Source organism: Emydura macquarii, unplaced genomic scaffold (assembly GCF_026122565.2).
Source record: "Emydura macquarii macquarii isolate MOO-44397 ecotype Brisbane River unplaced genomic scaffold, CSIRO-AGI_Emac_v2 contig_2170, whole genome shotgun sequence".
Lineage (NCBI taxonomy): Eukaryota > Metazoa > Chordata > Testudines > Chelidae > Emydura > Emydura macquarii.
Window position 1 is genome coordinate 261111 of NW_027132307.1, and position 15708 is coordinate 276818.

The following is a 15708-nucleotide window of genomic DNA, read 5'->3' on the forward strand; positions in this document are numbered from 1 at the left end:
TGTCACCTGAATCGTTTCGAACCTCTAAGCTGTGAATTTCAGATTTCAGCTACTCTCCTGTCAGCTCTTCTCTGGCCGAAATGAGCTCACCCATCCTTAGAGGCCGCAGGATGACTCCAGTTGAAGTCATTAGAGGCTCATTGCTGATGGAAATCAGGCCTTTTCTTTCAGTCCCTAAATGTGGATTTGGGGTGAAATCCTGCCCCTGATGCGAGTTTTGCCATTGATCTGAATGGGACCAATATTTCACCCTTAGTGTGGAACTTTAGGCTCCCTGCTGTGAAGATCCTGGCTTCAGGTCCTGCAGCAGCGAGAGCTATTCTGTTAAGATGCTGAAAAAGTGTGAAGAATGACCCCCAGTTTTCGTGGCTTCCTGAGACAGGGCATGAAAGATGGGGATTTCAAAACCCAGGGGCCCTGATTTTGCTTTCAGTGATGCCAGTGTAAATCTGGAGTGAGCCACTAAAGGCAGAATGTGAGAGCAGAATCTGGCCAGCGTGTAAATCCCTGTGTGACACATTCTTGGTGTGAAATCTCGGGTATCAGAGATACCTATGACACAGGCTTTGGCTACACGTCTTAACCTGGCAGTAACATTGATGAGCTGGAAAATTTGAGAGAACCAGAGAAAAAACCACAGAGACTTAAAAAAGGGGAGATAGTCCCCTTCCATCTGTCTCAGTAAGAAAGAAGGAAATGATCTTAACAGAAGCATTCATCTAAACGACTTACAATGAATCTTTAGTTCCAGTTTTAAATCCCTTCATATTACTGACAATATGAAACAGTTCAAGTCTCCGTGCTGGAGAATTCCTGCCCAGATTGTTCTTGACTGGAACCTTCCCGAGCCCTTAGCACTAACTTTATTGCAAAAACAGGCAACTCACCAGAATCCCACGCAGCAAAGAGAGGAAATCTTGTGACCTGAGAATGAGTGTACGAATCTCACGTCTGGCACTTGCAATGCTGGACAGGGACCTTTATGATTCCCCCGTACAGTCTCTGTGGATACTCAGGTTGTCCTCAACTCTCAGACAATTCCCAGAACTCCATGAGCATTGGAAAGAGCAGAAATTAGACCCTGTGGAATTTCATCCGAAGAGCCTCCCCCGAGAGTGAAGAAATGATTCACTGATAACAGAGGCTCAGATTGTCGGGGCAACCTGAGACTTGCAGACTTCTAGAGTTGTCCTGCACTGCTAAAACCCCAGAGAGAAAAGAAGAGCCAAGGGTTGGACATGCTCATTTATCTATCAGCATTTCTGTGGTGCTGCTCATTGTCATAGAATCTGAGCATCTGCTGCTACTCCCGGCTGATGAGCCCCGTGATGAATCCCTGAGACCACGACGTGCACGTGGACAGGCCCTTGCGCATCCTTGTTTCAAACGTAGGATTTCCACACACAGTAACAGTCCCTCCCATCCGATAGCCTTTCTGACAGAGGGCAGCACAGATTGCCCCAGCTTAGTCATAAACCCCTCATGGTGCAATATCCTGCCATGGGGAAGTGCAGCTTCCTGAGCCCCCTTCACTGATCAGCACCTGCCCTGAAGCCTGTGGACTGACGGCCTTTGTCTCTTTATCCCAGCTAGAGCAACTGCACAGGCTGTCATTGGGGTGGGGAGGGTGCAGGGAGATGTTCAGCGGTGAGTGAGGTGCCCATTGTCCATCCACATTCAATGGGACTCTGCTGCCCACTGTCCTTGTGCCTTTGACAACCTCCCCCTGGGGTCTGGTGGATCATGCGCTGGTCTGGAACTCAGGAGACCTGGTCAATTCCTGGCTCGGGCACAGAGCTCCTATGTGATCTTGGATAGGTCATCTCATAATCTACTCTGGGCCTCAGTTTCCCCTCTGTAAAATATTGGGGGCACTTCCATGCCTCAGGAGTTGTGAGGATAAAAACCCCTTAGTATTTGGGCACCCATATAGGGACCAGAATTGTGGAGGGCCATATGAGGCCCCAGAGGTACAGCCGTGCTTGTTTATCTCAAGTATCATTCCTGCCTGTTTCAGGACTCTGCTCCACTGTGACCTGGATACTGCACACCCTGCGCCACACACTGTGTGTTCAGTCACTGCAGGAACAGTCCTGCGCCCCTATTCTCCGCCTCCAGGGTCCCCACAACTCCTGCTAATATCCCCAATCCAGTCTTGTGGGAACTTCATTTAATCTACAGCTTTGAGAGTCTCCTTGTATCGTTTTCATTGGTCTCTCAGCATTCGTGCTCCCATTTTCAACTGTCCATAAAATATGGCTGTGGGGAATCAAGTATCATCCAGGCCAGTGAAAAAACGGTTCCTAACCTTTCGTAACTGTTGTGTTTCCGTATGTCTGTCTCATGTCCATTCCAAGGTAGCTGTGCGTGAACTATGCGCACCGCTAGTGTAAGGCTTTATCCCTAGTGGTATCCGCAGGTGCGTTTTGTTCCTCCTGGAATCATGCCCTCATGGCGCTGGTATATGGGACCCTACCAACCCTCCTCTCTCTCAGTTCCTTCCTGCTACCTAACTCCAACAGAGGGAGGAGCGGGTTCGGTCCTGGAGTGGACATGAGCAACACATCTTGAAGAAACAGCTGTTATGAAAGGTTAGGAACCATTTTTCCTTCTTCAGGAGCTTGCTCATGTCGATTCCAGTGTAGGTGACTCCCAAGCCGTTGTGCAGAAGGAGGGATTGGCGTTCACTGGCGCGCAGACTGCAGAACCGCTCTGCCAAACACAGCATCATCTCTGGTTTGCGAGTGAGGGTGCAGTGCGATGCAAAGGTATGGATTGAAGACCACGTTGCAGCTGTCCTGCATTGGGAGCTGTGCCAGGAATGCTGCTGAAGAAATTTTTTCCTTGTGCTTGTGATCCCACCCATTGAGCCCTGGGGGTCCCTAGCTGGGAAGACAAATTGCCACCCTGCACCAACTGTTGCTTATAAAGAATGGCACAGATTTTAATGGGATGAATTACAGGGCAGCCTCCTGCTCTGGCTGTGAGCTCTGGATCTGGACGTGGCCAGCAGAGGACGGGCAGGTGGGGTCTGTCTGCTGCAGGCAGCCAGGGTGTGCTGCAGCCCAGCACATGCTCACCCCCCCCACAGGCAGGGCAGAGAGCACCGCAGCATGTCTCTGGGGCGCTGTCTCCCCCTGAGCCAGCCCCGCCTCTGCTGGGACCCCGGAGTGAGGCAGTTGGCGCGGCAATCTTTACATGGTTTTTAGCACACTGCTGGACTGCAGCTGTGGGTTAATTGTACTGCAAGTGCCTGCAGACTGAGAACCGCTGTTCTAAGAGAACGACACTTGCTGCTGGAATTGCTGCCTGTGCCTTGTTGTCCGGTCGTAGGGAGAGATTTATAGCTGCAGTGTTTGTGCATGTCGCCTCCAGGTTGGGCAGCCTGCGTTTCTTGTCCTGCTTTGGGGGATGGGCATCCCTTACAGTCTGTAGCCCTCTGGCCCTCACATAGGGCAGGGCGATAGGAAATCTATAGCCCCCGGCCTCCCAACATGCGGGGCTAGCAAAACAATTTACTCCCCCGGCCTGCAAGCTGGGCAGGGCTGATGAGGCAGTGTAGTGTTCGGTATTTTTATCTCGCTGGCGGGATGGAGCACACTGGCAAAAGGATGTCAAAAGTGCTTATTTATTACATGAGATAGCATAAGAAAGACAGGAGCGGGAGTCCTTTACCATACAGGAACTGAAGCTCCGGCACAAGTCTTAAGGTAAATAGTTCAATGAAAGTACAATTAACCACAAGGATATAAAGTAGCAACTTATAGGTACAGGACTTATTATTATCATGAGCTGAGCAACTGCAACAGCAGCAACAATTAGTGAACAGAGAAGTGAACCATAAAGCAAGGAAGAGACCTGCCAAGAGGATACCTACAGCAATATACTCCTGGGGACCCATCGATGTAAGAGAGCTAGCCTTATCTAAGTGTGTGCAGGGACGCTTACCACTGCAAGAACGAGGGGACCCATACTTCGTTCTGATAAGTGGGTGGCGTACGGGAACCGCCTTGACCGAGACATCCGCTAGCGCTTCCACGGATCCACGGAGAGTCTCCACTTGGGGAGGCTCTCGTGGGACTGATATACCCCTTTTCCCCCCTCACCTTTCAGCAAGCCTTACCCAGTAATACATGACGTATATCTCAATCCCAGTAGGGTTTGGGCCTTAACACTTAGTTGCTATTAGTCTATTGGTAGTTAGCTAGGGACCTTCTGGAACAAAGTGACGTTAGTTGTTTACTTCAAAAAGAACTCAGCCATAGCCTCACTTCCCCTTTATTATTACTAAAATAGGAACCTTTTAGCTTATCAAGCATTAACAAATGTCTGTGGTCCTCTCAGGATGCTCCAGACCCCAAAGCACTTCCTCCTCTGGCCTAAGGTCGGGCAGAGGGCAGCGTCTGGGTTCTGCTCCTGAGAGGTCTTAACTCTTGCTTTTCTGGCTGCAGAGGCTTAGCATTGCTTTCAGGGCCTTGCTCTTGTCAAACTATACTGATTTCGCGTTACAAAGTCTAGCGCGCCCTAACAGGCTGTCAATAGCCCCCGGCTCTCCAGCGGGCAGGGCAGCCCCAATAGTCTGGATCCCCTGGCCTTGCAGACGTGCAGGGCTAGTAAAGCTCCGTGACCTCGGGTAGGTGACTTCCGAGAAAGCCCAGCACTCCCGGGGTGATTAGGGAAGGGGGAAGGGGACGCACGCCCACCCCACTCCACTGCGCCCCAGCCCAGGGCCTACTAGTGGCAAAGGTATTCTGCCACTGCGTCAGGGGGGCTCCACCCGCAACACGCTGACACAGGTGCAAGGCCAACCTCAGTCACTCTAGCGTCGGCTGTCCCTGGGCTAATTCCTCCCACCCTGCCCCGGTTGTCAGTGGAGAGCAGCTCTTCCAGGTCCCAGCGGGTCCTCCAGTATACCAGGCTCAGTCCGCGTGAGTGGGTCCCCGACGTCGGGCAGCTCCTCCAGGTCAGGGCCGGCCGCAGGGGATTTCTCTTCCCAGCTACTAGGGCTGACAGCCCTCTCCAGTCACTAGAGCCCAGGGCCCTGATCCAGTCTCTCAGGCCCGGTGGCCCAGGCAGGTCTTAGACACTCCGGTCTGTGGGGTGGTTGCTCCAAACAGCCGCAGGGTCTGGGTCAGACACAAACCGCAGCCTCTGGGAAGACACGTCTGCCTCCGTCTCCACGTCTGCAGCTGGGCCGGCCTTTTATAGTTCCCTTTTCTACCCTGGCTCCACCCCTCTGCTTCCGGGGTATTCGGCCTGCATGGCCTTGTTCTGCCCAGCAGGGACGTCTCAACCCTTCCTCGGGCCCAGTCTCCGAGGAAGGCCCCAGTGTCTTGCTACAAGTTCATTTCCATTGGAGTGTTGGGATTACGTCAGGAGTAGGTCACTTCATCCGACTCAAAGGTGTTTGTGACAAATCAAATTCAACAAAATAAAGCAAACGCTGGAGGAAATTTAAGTTTTGCCTGCCACGCCCCCGGCTCACTGCGTAGCTCTGTCAGGGTGTTCAACGCTGCACTTGTACACCGATGACAGATCGATCTTTCTGACATGCCACGTCTGCGCAGTCTATCCAGTAAACATACACACCATTGGTAGGGCACACTGGAATTGTAGTTCTGCTCAGTTTGTTCAGGGGCTGGACGATCCCAGCCGCACAGTCCTCCAGGAGACAAACAACAGATAGACCCAGTGGTACTTTCCCTCCCAACACGGGATCCACAGCTACTCCTCAGACACCCCTGTCATCGTCAACTACTCTAGGTGTCAGAGAATCCACACGGGAGAGTAACCCCAGCAATGCACTGACTGTGAGAAAAGCTTCAGTCTGAACTCACACCTTTAATGGCCGGCAGAGACGGCACGTGGGGCAGTGTCCAGTGAATTCTCTCCCTTTGTGGCATTCAGGGTTTCGCCCTGCCCTGGCAGATGGAACGGTTCATCAGGAGAGATTTCCGGCAGATACTGACAAGGCTGACAATGGTTCTGAGCTGGGCTATTTTTGCTGGCACCTCTGGGTTTTCTGCAAATACAGCAATTATTTTTCTGTGAAAAAACCTAAGTAGGATGCAAAACAGCAGCAATTCTTCATGTCCTGAGTTATGGCCTGTCCCCACTTCACCCTCTTTTAGTTATTAACATAGGCATATTGATTCTTTCCTTCCTGCTTACGCTTTAATTCCAATCCGTAATGACCTTTCTATGAGTTTCAGGGGTCTTTTATAGCTAAGATAGCTGTACTGAGCTGTCTAATAATTACATGGTCTATGCTCTGATATGATAATTTACCCCTTACTCCTCCGAGAGCATTTGGAGGTGTACATTGAAAAGGACACACTCCTTGATATTTTTCTCCATGGTGGAAATAGCTGAAAACCCATTATCTGTCTGCTCCTCTGGACTCCCTGGGTATCATTGTCCTAGGGGTTCTCTTTCTTGGCTTTTCTCCTTTATGTTTAATCATAGAATCATAGAATTGGAAGGGACCTCAGGAGGTATCTTGTCCAACCCCCTGCTTAGAGCAGGACTAACCTCAGCTAAATCATCCCAGCCAGGGCTTTGTCAAGCCGCAGCTTAAAAACCTCTAAAGATGGAGATTCCACCACTTCCCTAGGTCACCCATTCCAGTGATTCACCACCCTCCTAGTGTAAAACGTTTTCCTAATGTCCAACCTAGACCTCCCCCCCTATAACTTGAGACCGTTGCTCCTTGTTCTGTCATCTGCCACCACTGAGAACAGCCTAGTTGCATCCTCCCTGCAACCCCCTTTCAGGTAGTTAAAGGCTGCTATCAAATCCCCCCTCATTCTTCTCTTTTGCAAACTAAACAAACCTAGTTCCCTCAGCCTCTCCTGATAAGTCTTGTGCTCCAGCCCCCTCATCATTTTTGTTGCCCTCCGCTGGACTCACTCTAACTTCTCCACATTCTTGTTGTTGTGGGGGGGCCCAAAACTAGATACAATACTCCAAATACAGCCTCACCAATGCCAAATAGAGGGGAATTATCACTTCCTGTGATCTGCTGGCAATGCTCCTACTAATGCAGCCCAATATGCTATTAGCCTTCTTGACAACCAGGGCACACTGCTGACTCATATCCAGCTTCTTATCCACTGTTACCCCCAGGTCCTTTTCTGCAGAACTGCTGCCTAGCTCGTCGGTCCCCAGTCTGTAGCTGTGCATGGGATACTTCCTTCCTAAGTGGAGGACTCTGCACTTGTCCTTGTTGAACCTCATCAGATTTCTTTTGGCCCAATCCTCCAGTTTGTTTAGGTCACTCTGTATCCTATCCCTACCTTCCAGGGTATCTACCACTCCCCCTAGCTTAATGTATTGCTGCTCTGTGTGTTGACTCATGTGTCTCCTTCTGGGGTTCAGGCCGACCTTTCCCTAGATTTAGTATCATGTGGGTTTTAACCTCTTCCCTCTTTGATATTAGGATATTGGATATTTTAACCCCTTCACTGTTTGGATATTAGGAAAAAGTTTCTCACTAGGAGGGTGGTGAAGCACTGGAATGGGTTACCTAGGGAGGTGGTGGAATCTCCATCTTTAGAGGTTTTTAAGCTGTGGTTTGACAAAGCCCTGGCTGGGATGATATAGCTGAGATTAGTTTTTCTTTGAGCAGGGGGTTGGACTAGAAACCTCCTGAGGTCCCTTCCAACTCTAATCGCCCTGTCTCTGATGTGCTGATGCTACGAATACGGCGCCTGCTGTGGTGGTGGCCACACGCCCTCAGGCTCCAGCCTGGTCACTGTACGTGTGATAAAGAAGTTCAGCCTTGTAGTTTCTTCCTTTCTCTTTGGTTGTCTGAAAGTGAAGCATCAGTTCGTCAAACTGAGCAAGAACCCTGCTCACACATGGACCGATGGAAAGCCAACTTGAGTTAAAAAGCTGCAGCATTGTCAGTGGCTGCTTCTCCCCAGCATCAGCCCCATCAGGGTCATGTCTCCCGCCCCGCCCAGCCCCTCCTGAGGTTATCTGTGACGTTCCCGTCTGCAATCTGGAGTGGTGTATTGCTGTGTCACTCCAATTCCCCCAATCCTGGGACTGCCTTGCACTTGCCTCGCTGTAGGAACCCCCACTCCAAAGGCCAGCTAACGCCCAGCCACCTGCAAGCCAGTGGTCCATGACCTAGTCAATGAAAGATTCTGGCCAGTCACTCATGGGGTTATGCAATGTGTGACCCCGAGCGAACATCCCCAGTCCCAGATGCAGCCCTAGGAACTGCTGTTTACAGAGTTCAGTGCTGCCCACTGGAATTTGTAAGCTCATTGGTAAGTCTATTTATCAAAGAAATTGATATGCACCAGCTCTGTCACTGTAAGTGAAGTCTCTACACACACCCAAACCCCATGCCCTGCTTTAGAGAAAACAAACTAAGTTTATTAAGTGCAGACAGATTTTAAGTGATTATAAACCAGAATAACGTGAGTCAGATTGATCAGGAAGAAATAAAGAAGGTAAATAGCATTCTAAACTGAACTGAACACTTCAGTATCCTTGCAGTCCTGGATCGTTAATCTTACCACACAGGCTGGCTGAGCTGAGTCCTTCAACGAGGCCTCCCCACCCCCCGTGGGCAGTCTGTCAGTTACTTGATGTTGATTCATAGATGGATTACAAGGGAGAGCTCCAGTAACTAAAAACTCCTCTGCCTTTAACGTATTTCCTCGTCACCCCAGGGTCAGGTGTTCAGCCACGTCCAGCAATGGGCCTGGTTTCCTTCACTTGAGTCAAATGAGCGTCGCCTTATCAAGTGCTCAAGCCAGTGCATTGTTCATGTTTGTATGTCTCTGAGAGGCGTGAACCCTCCGCTTTGTGTTTGCCTGGATCCATGTAACCCATGTGAGACACACGTTTGGGAATATTGCCTACCAGAGCTTCATGTCTATACATATGACATTGCAGGAAACAAACTACATAACAATAACGTTCAGAATGCCATGAGCATTCCAAAAACACCTTACATGAACATGAACGATAGACAAACCACAGCACAAGGGGTAGAGTGTGTCACACCAGCCTACAATTAAATCAAACCAGCCAGGGCTTTGTGAATCTGGGCCGTAAAAACCTCTAAGGATGAAGGTTCCACCGCCTCCCTTGGTAACCCATTGCAGTCCTTCACCACTCTCCTAGTAAAAAACTCTTTTCTAATAACCATTCTAGATCTCCCACACTGTAACTTGAGACCGTTGCTCCTAGTTCTGTCATTTCCCACCACTGAGAATGGCCTAGCTCCATCCACCCTGGAACCCCCTTACTGGAAATTCTAGGCTGATATCAATCGCCACCTCATTCTACTCTTCAGCAGACTAAACAAGCCTAGTTCCCTCAGCCTCTGCTCATAAGTCATGTCCTCCAGCCTCTTAATCATTTTTGTTCCCCTCCACTGCACTCTCTCCAATTGGTCCACATTCTTCCTGTAATGGGACTCCCAAACCAGGACACAATACTCCAAATGTGGCCTCACCAGTGCCGAATACAGGGGAATAATCACTTCCCTCCATCTGCGGGCAACGATCCTTCTAATGCAGCCCAATATGGTGTTAGGCTTCCCGGCAGTAGCGCACACTGCTGACTCATGAACTGATAATGTGTGTCCCAAAATGAACTGATGATTGAAGGCAGATTTCAGGTCTTCGGGGAGGACAAACCAGAGGGGCAAACTCCAGGTTATTGCTGATTAAGAATTCAGAGAGACCGATTTGGGGAGACTCAGGACTGGAAGGGATTGTTGGGGCCTGGTGGATGGCAGAGCTGAGGACCTTGTGATGGCAGAGAGGGGCAAAAGAGTCAAAGATGGAGGAGAGTGAGGAATGGTGAGAATCAGCAACGATACGGATGGAAAATGGGGCTTAGAGCATATGAGAAGCCGCCATCGCTGGTGGTGTGGATGTCATGGAAAGGCCGAATGACAGGGTGTGACGGGGTGTGGGAGTATAGTGACGCTAAAAGAGATCAGGTGATGGTCTGAGAGAGCAGTGCTTGGTGATGGAATGATAGGACATTAAGTGTGAGAAACTTCTCAGACTGTGAACTGCCACAAGGTTGAGCTCAGCCATATTGGGACAGAGCATCCTTAATTAACGAGGTGACATCGTTTCCCTCCTGTCACACAGGTTTAAAGTCAGTGGCCCCAGGTGATCACATTCTGCAGATGTATTTTCCCACTTTGTCACGAAGCTCTTTGGTTTTGACCCCATAAATGATAGGGTTGAACATGGGGGGCACAAGGCAATAGAGGTTGGCCAAGAGGATGTGAACATGGGAAGCAATGCCCTGACCGAACCTGTGTGTCAAGGCGGAGAAGAGGTAGGGAGAATAAGTTACCAGCATCACACAGATGTGGGCTGTGCAGGTGTTGAGGGCTTTCTTGTGGGATTTCTTGGAGGAGAGCCTGAGGACGGTCCTGATGATCAGCCCATAGGACAGACCAATGAGGGTCAGGTCTAACCCGATGACCACTAATGCTATCACCAGGCTGTACATCCGACTGACTGTGGTTTCCCCACAAGACTTCACCACAGCCATGTGCTCGCAGTACGTGTGGGGGATAACATGGTTGGCGCAGAATGGCAGCCTCCGCAGCAGCAGGGGCTCTGGCAGAACCACAAAAACAGCTCGTGTCAAACCCACTAGCCCTAGCTTAGCGATTCGTGCATTGGTGAGGATGGTGGTGTATCTCAGAGGGTCACATATGGCGACATAGCGATCGAAGGCCATTATCACGAGGACGGCTGAGTGCATAGCAGCAATCATGTTAAAGAAGAACATCTGGGTGAGGCAGCCGTCCACAGTGATGTCTTTGAAACTGAACCAAAATATACACAGTGCCTTTGGCACGACACAGGTAGACCCACCGATGTGTGTGAGCACCAGCATGCAGAGCAGCAGGAACATGGGCTTGTGCAGGGTCTGCTCTTTGCTTACAAGAAACAGAATCATGAAATTTCCCAACAGGCTGATGATGTAAATTATAGAGAAAGGGATGGAAATCCAGATGTGGGCAGCTTCCAGGCCTGGGATGCCGTTTAGGATGAATGTTGACGGGCCAGAGGGGGTGAGGTTGAAAGCTGACATGAGGTGGTCAATGCGCTATTCAGCCTCAGGAATGCTCTGGATGCCTCTGAAGGAAGAGAAGCCCAGTGAGAGGGGTTAGGCACTTGGTAACAAATAGCATGTTAAATATTTAGTTATTAACAGTCTAGAAAGGGGGTTGAGCAGTGAGATGGCAGCATTTGCATAGAGGAACAAATTATTTGGGCTGTAATCCATTCCAGAGATGGCCTCAGACATCCAAGGTCAGTGAACAAGCCACATGATGGGAGATGACATTCGATGTCAATCATTGCAGAGTATATGCCCATTGGAGGGAAAAACTTTAACTCCTTACAAGGTTGTAATTTACCTCTATGAACTCAGGAGAGAGACATGGTGTGACGGTACTCGACTCTGTGAAACCCTGCTGAAAGTGCCAGCATGGCCAAAAACTAAGGAAGAAGTTGGGACACAGGAGGAGTGGGATGGGGAGTAATAGAAATGTACAACGCCGTGAGATCAATGAGTCAATGTTTCACCCTCCTCTGGACTCCTCTGTGCAGTACTGAGCACCCTTCTCAAACAGGGTATTGCAGAACCAGAGGGGTTCAGAATGATCAGGGGCCTGGGAAAATGCTTACAGGGACAGAGGTTGAAAAGACTGGGGTTGTTACCTTAGAAAGTGGAGGAATAAGAGGGGATTTGAGAAGAGTCAATAAAATACTGACTGGTAGAGAGTATTTCAAGCATGTGTTCTCCCTGTCTCATAACACAAGTTCAAGAGGCTACTCAATTAAACTGAAACACGGCAAATTCAAAACTAATTAAAAAAAAGAATGCTTCCTTCACCCGGTTCATAATTAGACAGAGGAACTCATTGCCACAAGATGAAGTTGAGGTAAGAAGCTAAGCTAAAATTGGAAAGGTTTTGGAGATTTATATGGATAGTAAGAATCTTTCGTTTCAATAGTGACAGCTAAATAAATATCTCGGAAAGCCTGTACGCCTGCGTGTTTCAGGGCACATGCTAATCTCTGGCTGTTAGGCACTAAGGTGACACCTTCATGAAGATCAGATGATCCCCCCAATATCTTCTTTGGCAGCCTCTGTGGTTGTCGCTGGCAGAGAGAAAACACTGGACTAGATGGACCATAGGTTTGATCCACGATGCAATTCCTCTGTTAGAAAGAAGCCAAGTTTTCCCCATGGAAACAGACATTATCATGGCAGGCTGGGATTTTGTGCTTTGTTACATCCCTTATTTCTTTTGGTGAGACACTTTCTTGAAGGTGCCCAGCTGTCTCTGAGACATAACAAGTACAGTCGTTTTGTTATTCTGCCTTGTTAACTGACAAGGGTAAGCAGAGACACCCGTCAGCTGCTTACACATCTCATGCTTGAGTACTGATAACGTTTGCAGGTGCTGCAAAAGTTGGGGGATTGTAAATAATGAAGAGGACAGGTGACTGATTCAGATCAGTCTGGATTTGTTTGCTAACTCAGTCGAAGCAGACAATATGTGTTCTCATATAGCTCAGTAGATTTATACGTCTAAGACCAAAGAAAGCAGGCAATGCTCACAGAATGGGGGACTGGGTCGTGGGAAGAGGTGACTCTGAACAAGATTTGAGGGACGTGAAGGAGGAACATTTCAAATGAGAAAAATACTGACGTGATCCTATAAAATCTCCACCCTGAGGAATGTCTGTACAACCCTCCCCATTAATGGCTAACAGATTAACCCAGGGATTCCCGGGTTTAGGCACTGTGGCCCAGTGGTTCACTGTATCAGCCAGCGGCCAGGGGCTCCTGTACTTACAGAACACTGCTATTATCCAGCATTCCCAGCTCTCATTATACACTGGGCACACTTCTCAGCTTGCTCATTGTTGCTGTGCGTCAGACCCCGAAGCCCCACACGTTGTGTGTGGGAGCAACAAGAGCAGCAGCACAGCACAGTTGCCTTAGCATCTGTCACTGAGAGTGTGATGTTCCTCACCGGACAGAAACTGTCACTGATCCCCCCCTTAGCCAAGGGACACGGGGACGGGGGGCATCTCACGCCTGCAGAGGAAAAGTTGTGAAGATCTTGGGGAGACTCAGAAGCTCTGGGGGCCACGGGAGACTGGGAAGCCTGGAGAAGATGCTGGCACCCAGAGTAGTGTTAGAATCGGGGCAGCCTGGGAGGGGGAAGGAGATTATAGACGGGGTCAGATCCGATGGGAGACGGAACCAGCTGAGGAGCAAAGATCAATGGTTCTTTCCACTGGGGAAATGCCTGAAGTTGCGTAATTAACATTCAACAACCAAAAAAAACCTGGAAAAAAAAGAGTAAATGTTGTGACACCCAGGCTGCAATTTTCTGGCTTCTCAGGGAAAGAGGCCCTGACAGCAGCCCAGAGACATTCGGGGCCAGGAAATCTCCCAGCATTGACCTGGGACAAACAATCAGAAAGAAAAATTGAATTTCAGCAGTGCTGCCTGTCTGTCCATGGAGCCCCCACTCCCTATCCCCACCACCCCCAGCGCTGGAAGCCTGTCTGTGCCCCCCGCTCCCTGCCCCACAAACTCCAGCGCCACATGCCTATCCGTGTGCACCCTGCTCCCCACCCTCACAACCGCCAGCGCTGCCACACAGTGATGCCACTGACCTAGGCCAAACACCAAGTGCCGGACACACCACACAGTGACAGCTCATACAAATATCTACACAGCCTGGGTTAAACTCTGTGTCTGGCTGCACCGGGGAAAGGGGGGATGGAGGAGGAGCAGGTTCCCCAGCCTGTCCAGGGGTGAAGGGAACCCCAGCAGCAGCTCAGCGTGTGTAGGGAAGAGGAGAAGGACAGACCCAAGGGGAGGGGAGAGAGGACGTGGAGACTAAAAGGAGCCAGTGCGAGTAACTCTTCCTCAAAACAACAGAAAGCTTTAGCGTATTCCCGCCAGTTAGAAAAGCAACATCAGGAAGTTGTGTCTGGGTTTCTATGCTGGCAATTGCTGAAGATGCCATGACACTGTTGTGGGATTGGTCATAGGAGGAGGGATGGGCTGGATGGAGGAAGGTGTCAGAGACAATCTACTACAGTGTGTCCACATTACATGACAGCCTGAGACACCCCCCTGCCCCGGGAGATTGCAGGAAGCCTAGTTACACCTCTGTGGTGTGTGAATTAGGCAGGATGTCCATTCCCTATTTCACCTTGTTTCATGACTTTGCACCACTGCGATCTGAATACTGCACGTCCCACCCCCTCCCCACCCACATTGTGTGCCTGGATCTCCCCCAGTGAGATTTCCAACACTTCCTGGTTTCCTCTAAGCCAGAAACATGCTTTTACTTTTACTGAATTTGGTGCTTCTCATCCTCTATAGAACCACAGACGTAGGGGAACAGACAGCGCAGTCCCCCTCTCCCACATGAAAAAAATTGTCACCAGATTCGTTTTGAACCTCTCAGCTGTGAGTTTCAGATTTCAGCTACTCTCCTGTCAGTTCTTCTCTGGTCCAGATGAGCTCACACATCCTTAGAGGCTGCAGGACGACTCCAGTTGAAGCCATTAGAGGCTCATCTCCGGTGAAAATCAGGACTTTTATTTCAGTCCCTAAATGTGGATTTGGGGTGAAATCCTGCCCCTGACGGGAGTTTTGCCATTGATCTGAATGGGACCAAGATTTCCCCCTTAGTGTGCAAATTTAGGCTCCCTGCTGTGAAGATCAGGTCCTGCAGCAGCGAGAGCTATTCTGTTAGGGTGCTGAAAGAGTCTGAAGAATGAGCCCCAGTTTATGTGGCATTCTGAGACCGGGCATGAAAGATGGAGATATCAAAACGTAGGGGCCCTGATTTTGCTTAAAGCAGTGATGCCAGTGTCAATCTGGAGTGAGCCACTGAAGGCAGAATGTGAAAGCAGAATCAGGCCAGCGTGTAAAGCCCTGTGTGACCCATTCTTGGTGTGAAATCTCGGGTAGCACAGATACCCACGACACAGGCTTTGGCTACATGTCTTAACCTGGCAGTAACATGGCTGAACTGGAAAATTTGAGAGAACCAGAGAAAAAACCGCAGAGATGTAAAAAAGGGGAGATAGTCTCCTTCCATCTGTCTCAGTAAGAGACAAGGAAATGATCTTAACAGAAGTATTCATCTAAACGACTTACAATGAATCTTTAGTTCCAGTTTTAAATCCCTTCATGTTACTGACAATATTAAACAGTTGAAGTCTCCGTGCTGGAGAATTCCTGCCCAGATTGTTCTTGACTTGAACCCTTCCCGAGCCCTTAGCACTAACATTATTGCAGAAAGAGGCAACTCACCGGAATCCCACGCAGCAGAGAGAGGAAATCTCCTTACTGTGACCTGAGAATGAGTGTATGAAGCTGACGTCTGACACTCGCAATGCTGGACAGGAACTTTTATGATTTCCCCATACAGTCCCTGTGGACTCTCAGATTGGCCAGGTCTCCGGGACATTTCCCTGTGCTCCATGAGCAGTGGGAACAGCAGAAAATTGACCCTGGAGAATTTCATCCTAAGAACCTCCCCAGGGAGTGAAGAAATGATTCACCGATAAGAGGCTCAGATTGTCGGAGCACTGAGTCTTGCAGACTTGCTAGCGTTGTCCTGCACTGCTAAAACCCCAGAGAGAAAAGAAGAGGCAAGGGTTAGACGTG

At 49.7% G+C, this 15708-nt stretch overlaps 1 protein-coding gene across 1 annotated transcript; it reads right to left on the reverse strand.

The window, feature by feature from the left end:
• Positions 1–7734: 7734 nt before the first annotated feature.
• On the reverse strand, positions 7735–11085 carry LOC137160193 (olfactory receptor 52N2-like). Its single transcript, XM_067558640.1, has 2 exons — positions 10336–11085; positions 7735–7809 (listed from the first exon to the last, which is right to left on the reverse strand). Exons 1-2 carry the CDS (start codon positions 11083–11085, stop codon positions 7735–7737), a joined length of 825 nt encoding a protein of 274 aa, XP_067414741.1.
• Positions 11086–15708: the final 4623 nt, after the last annotated feature.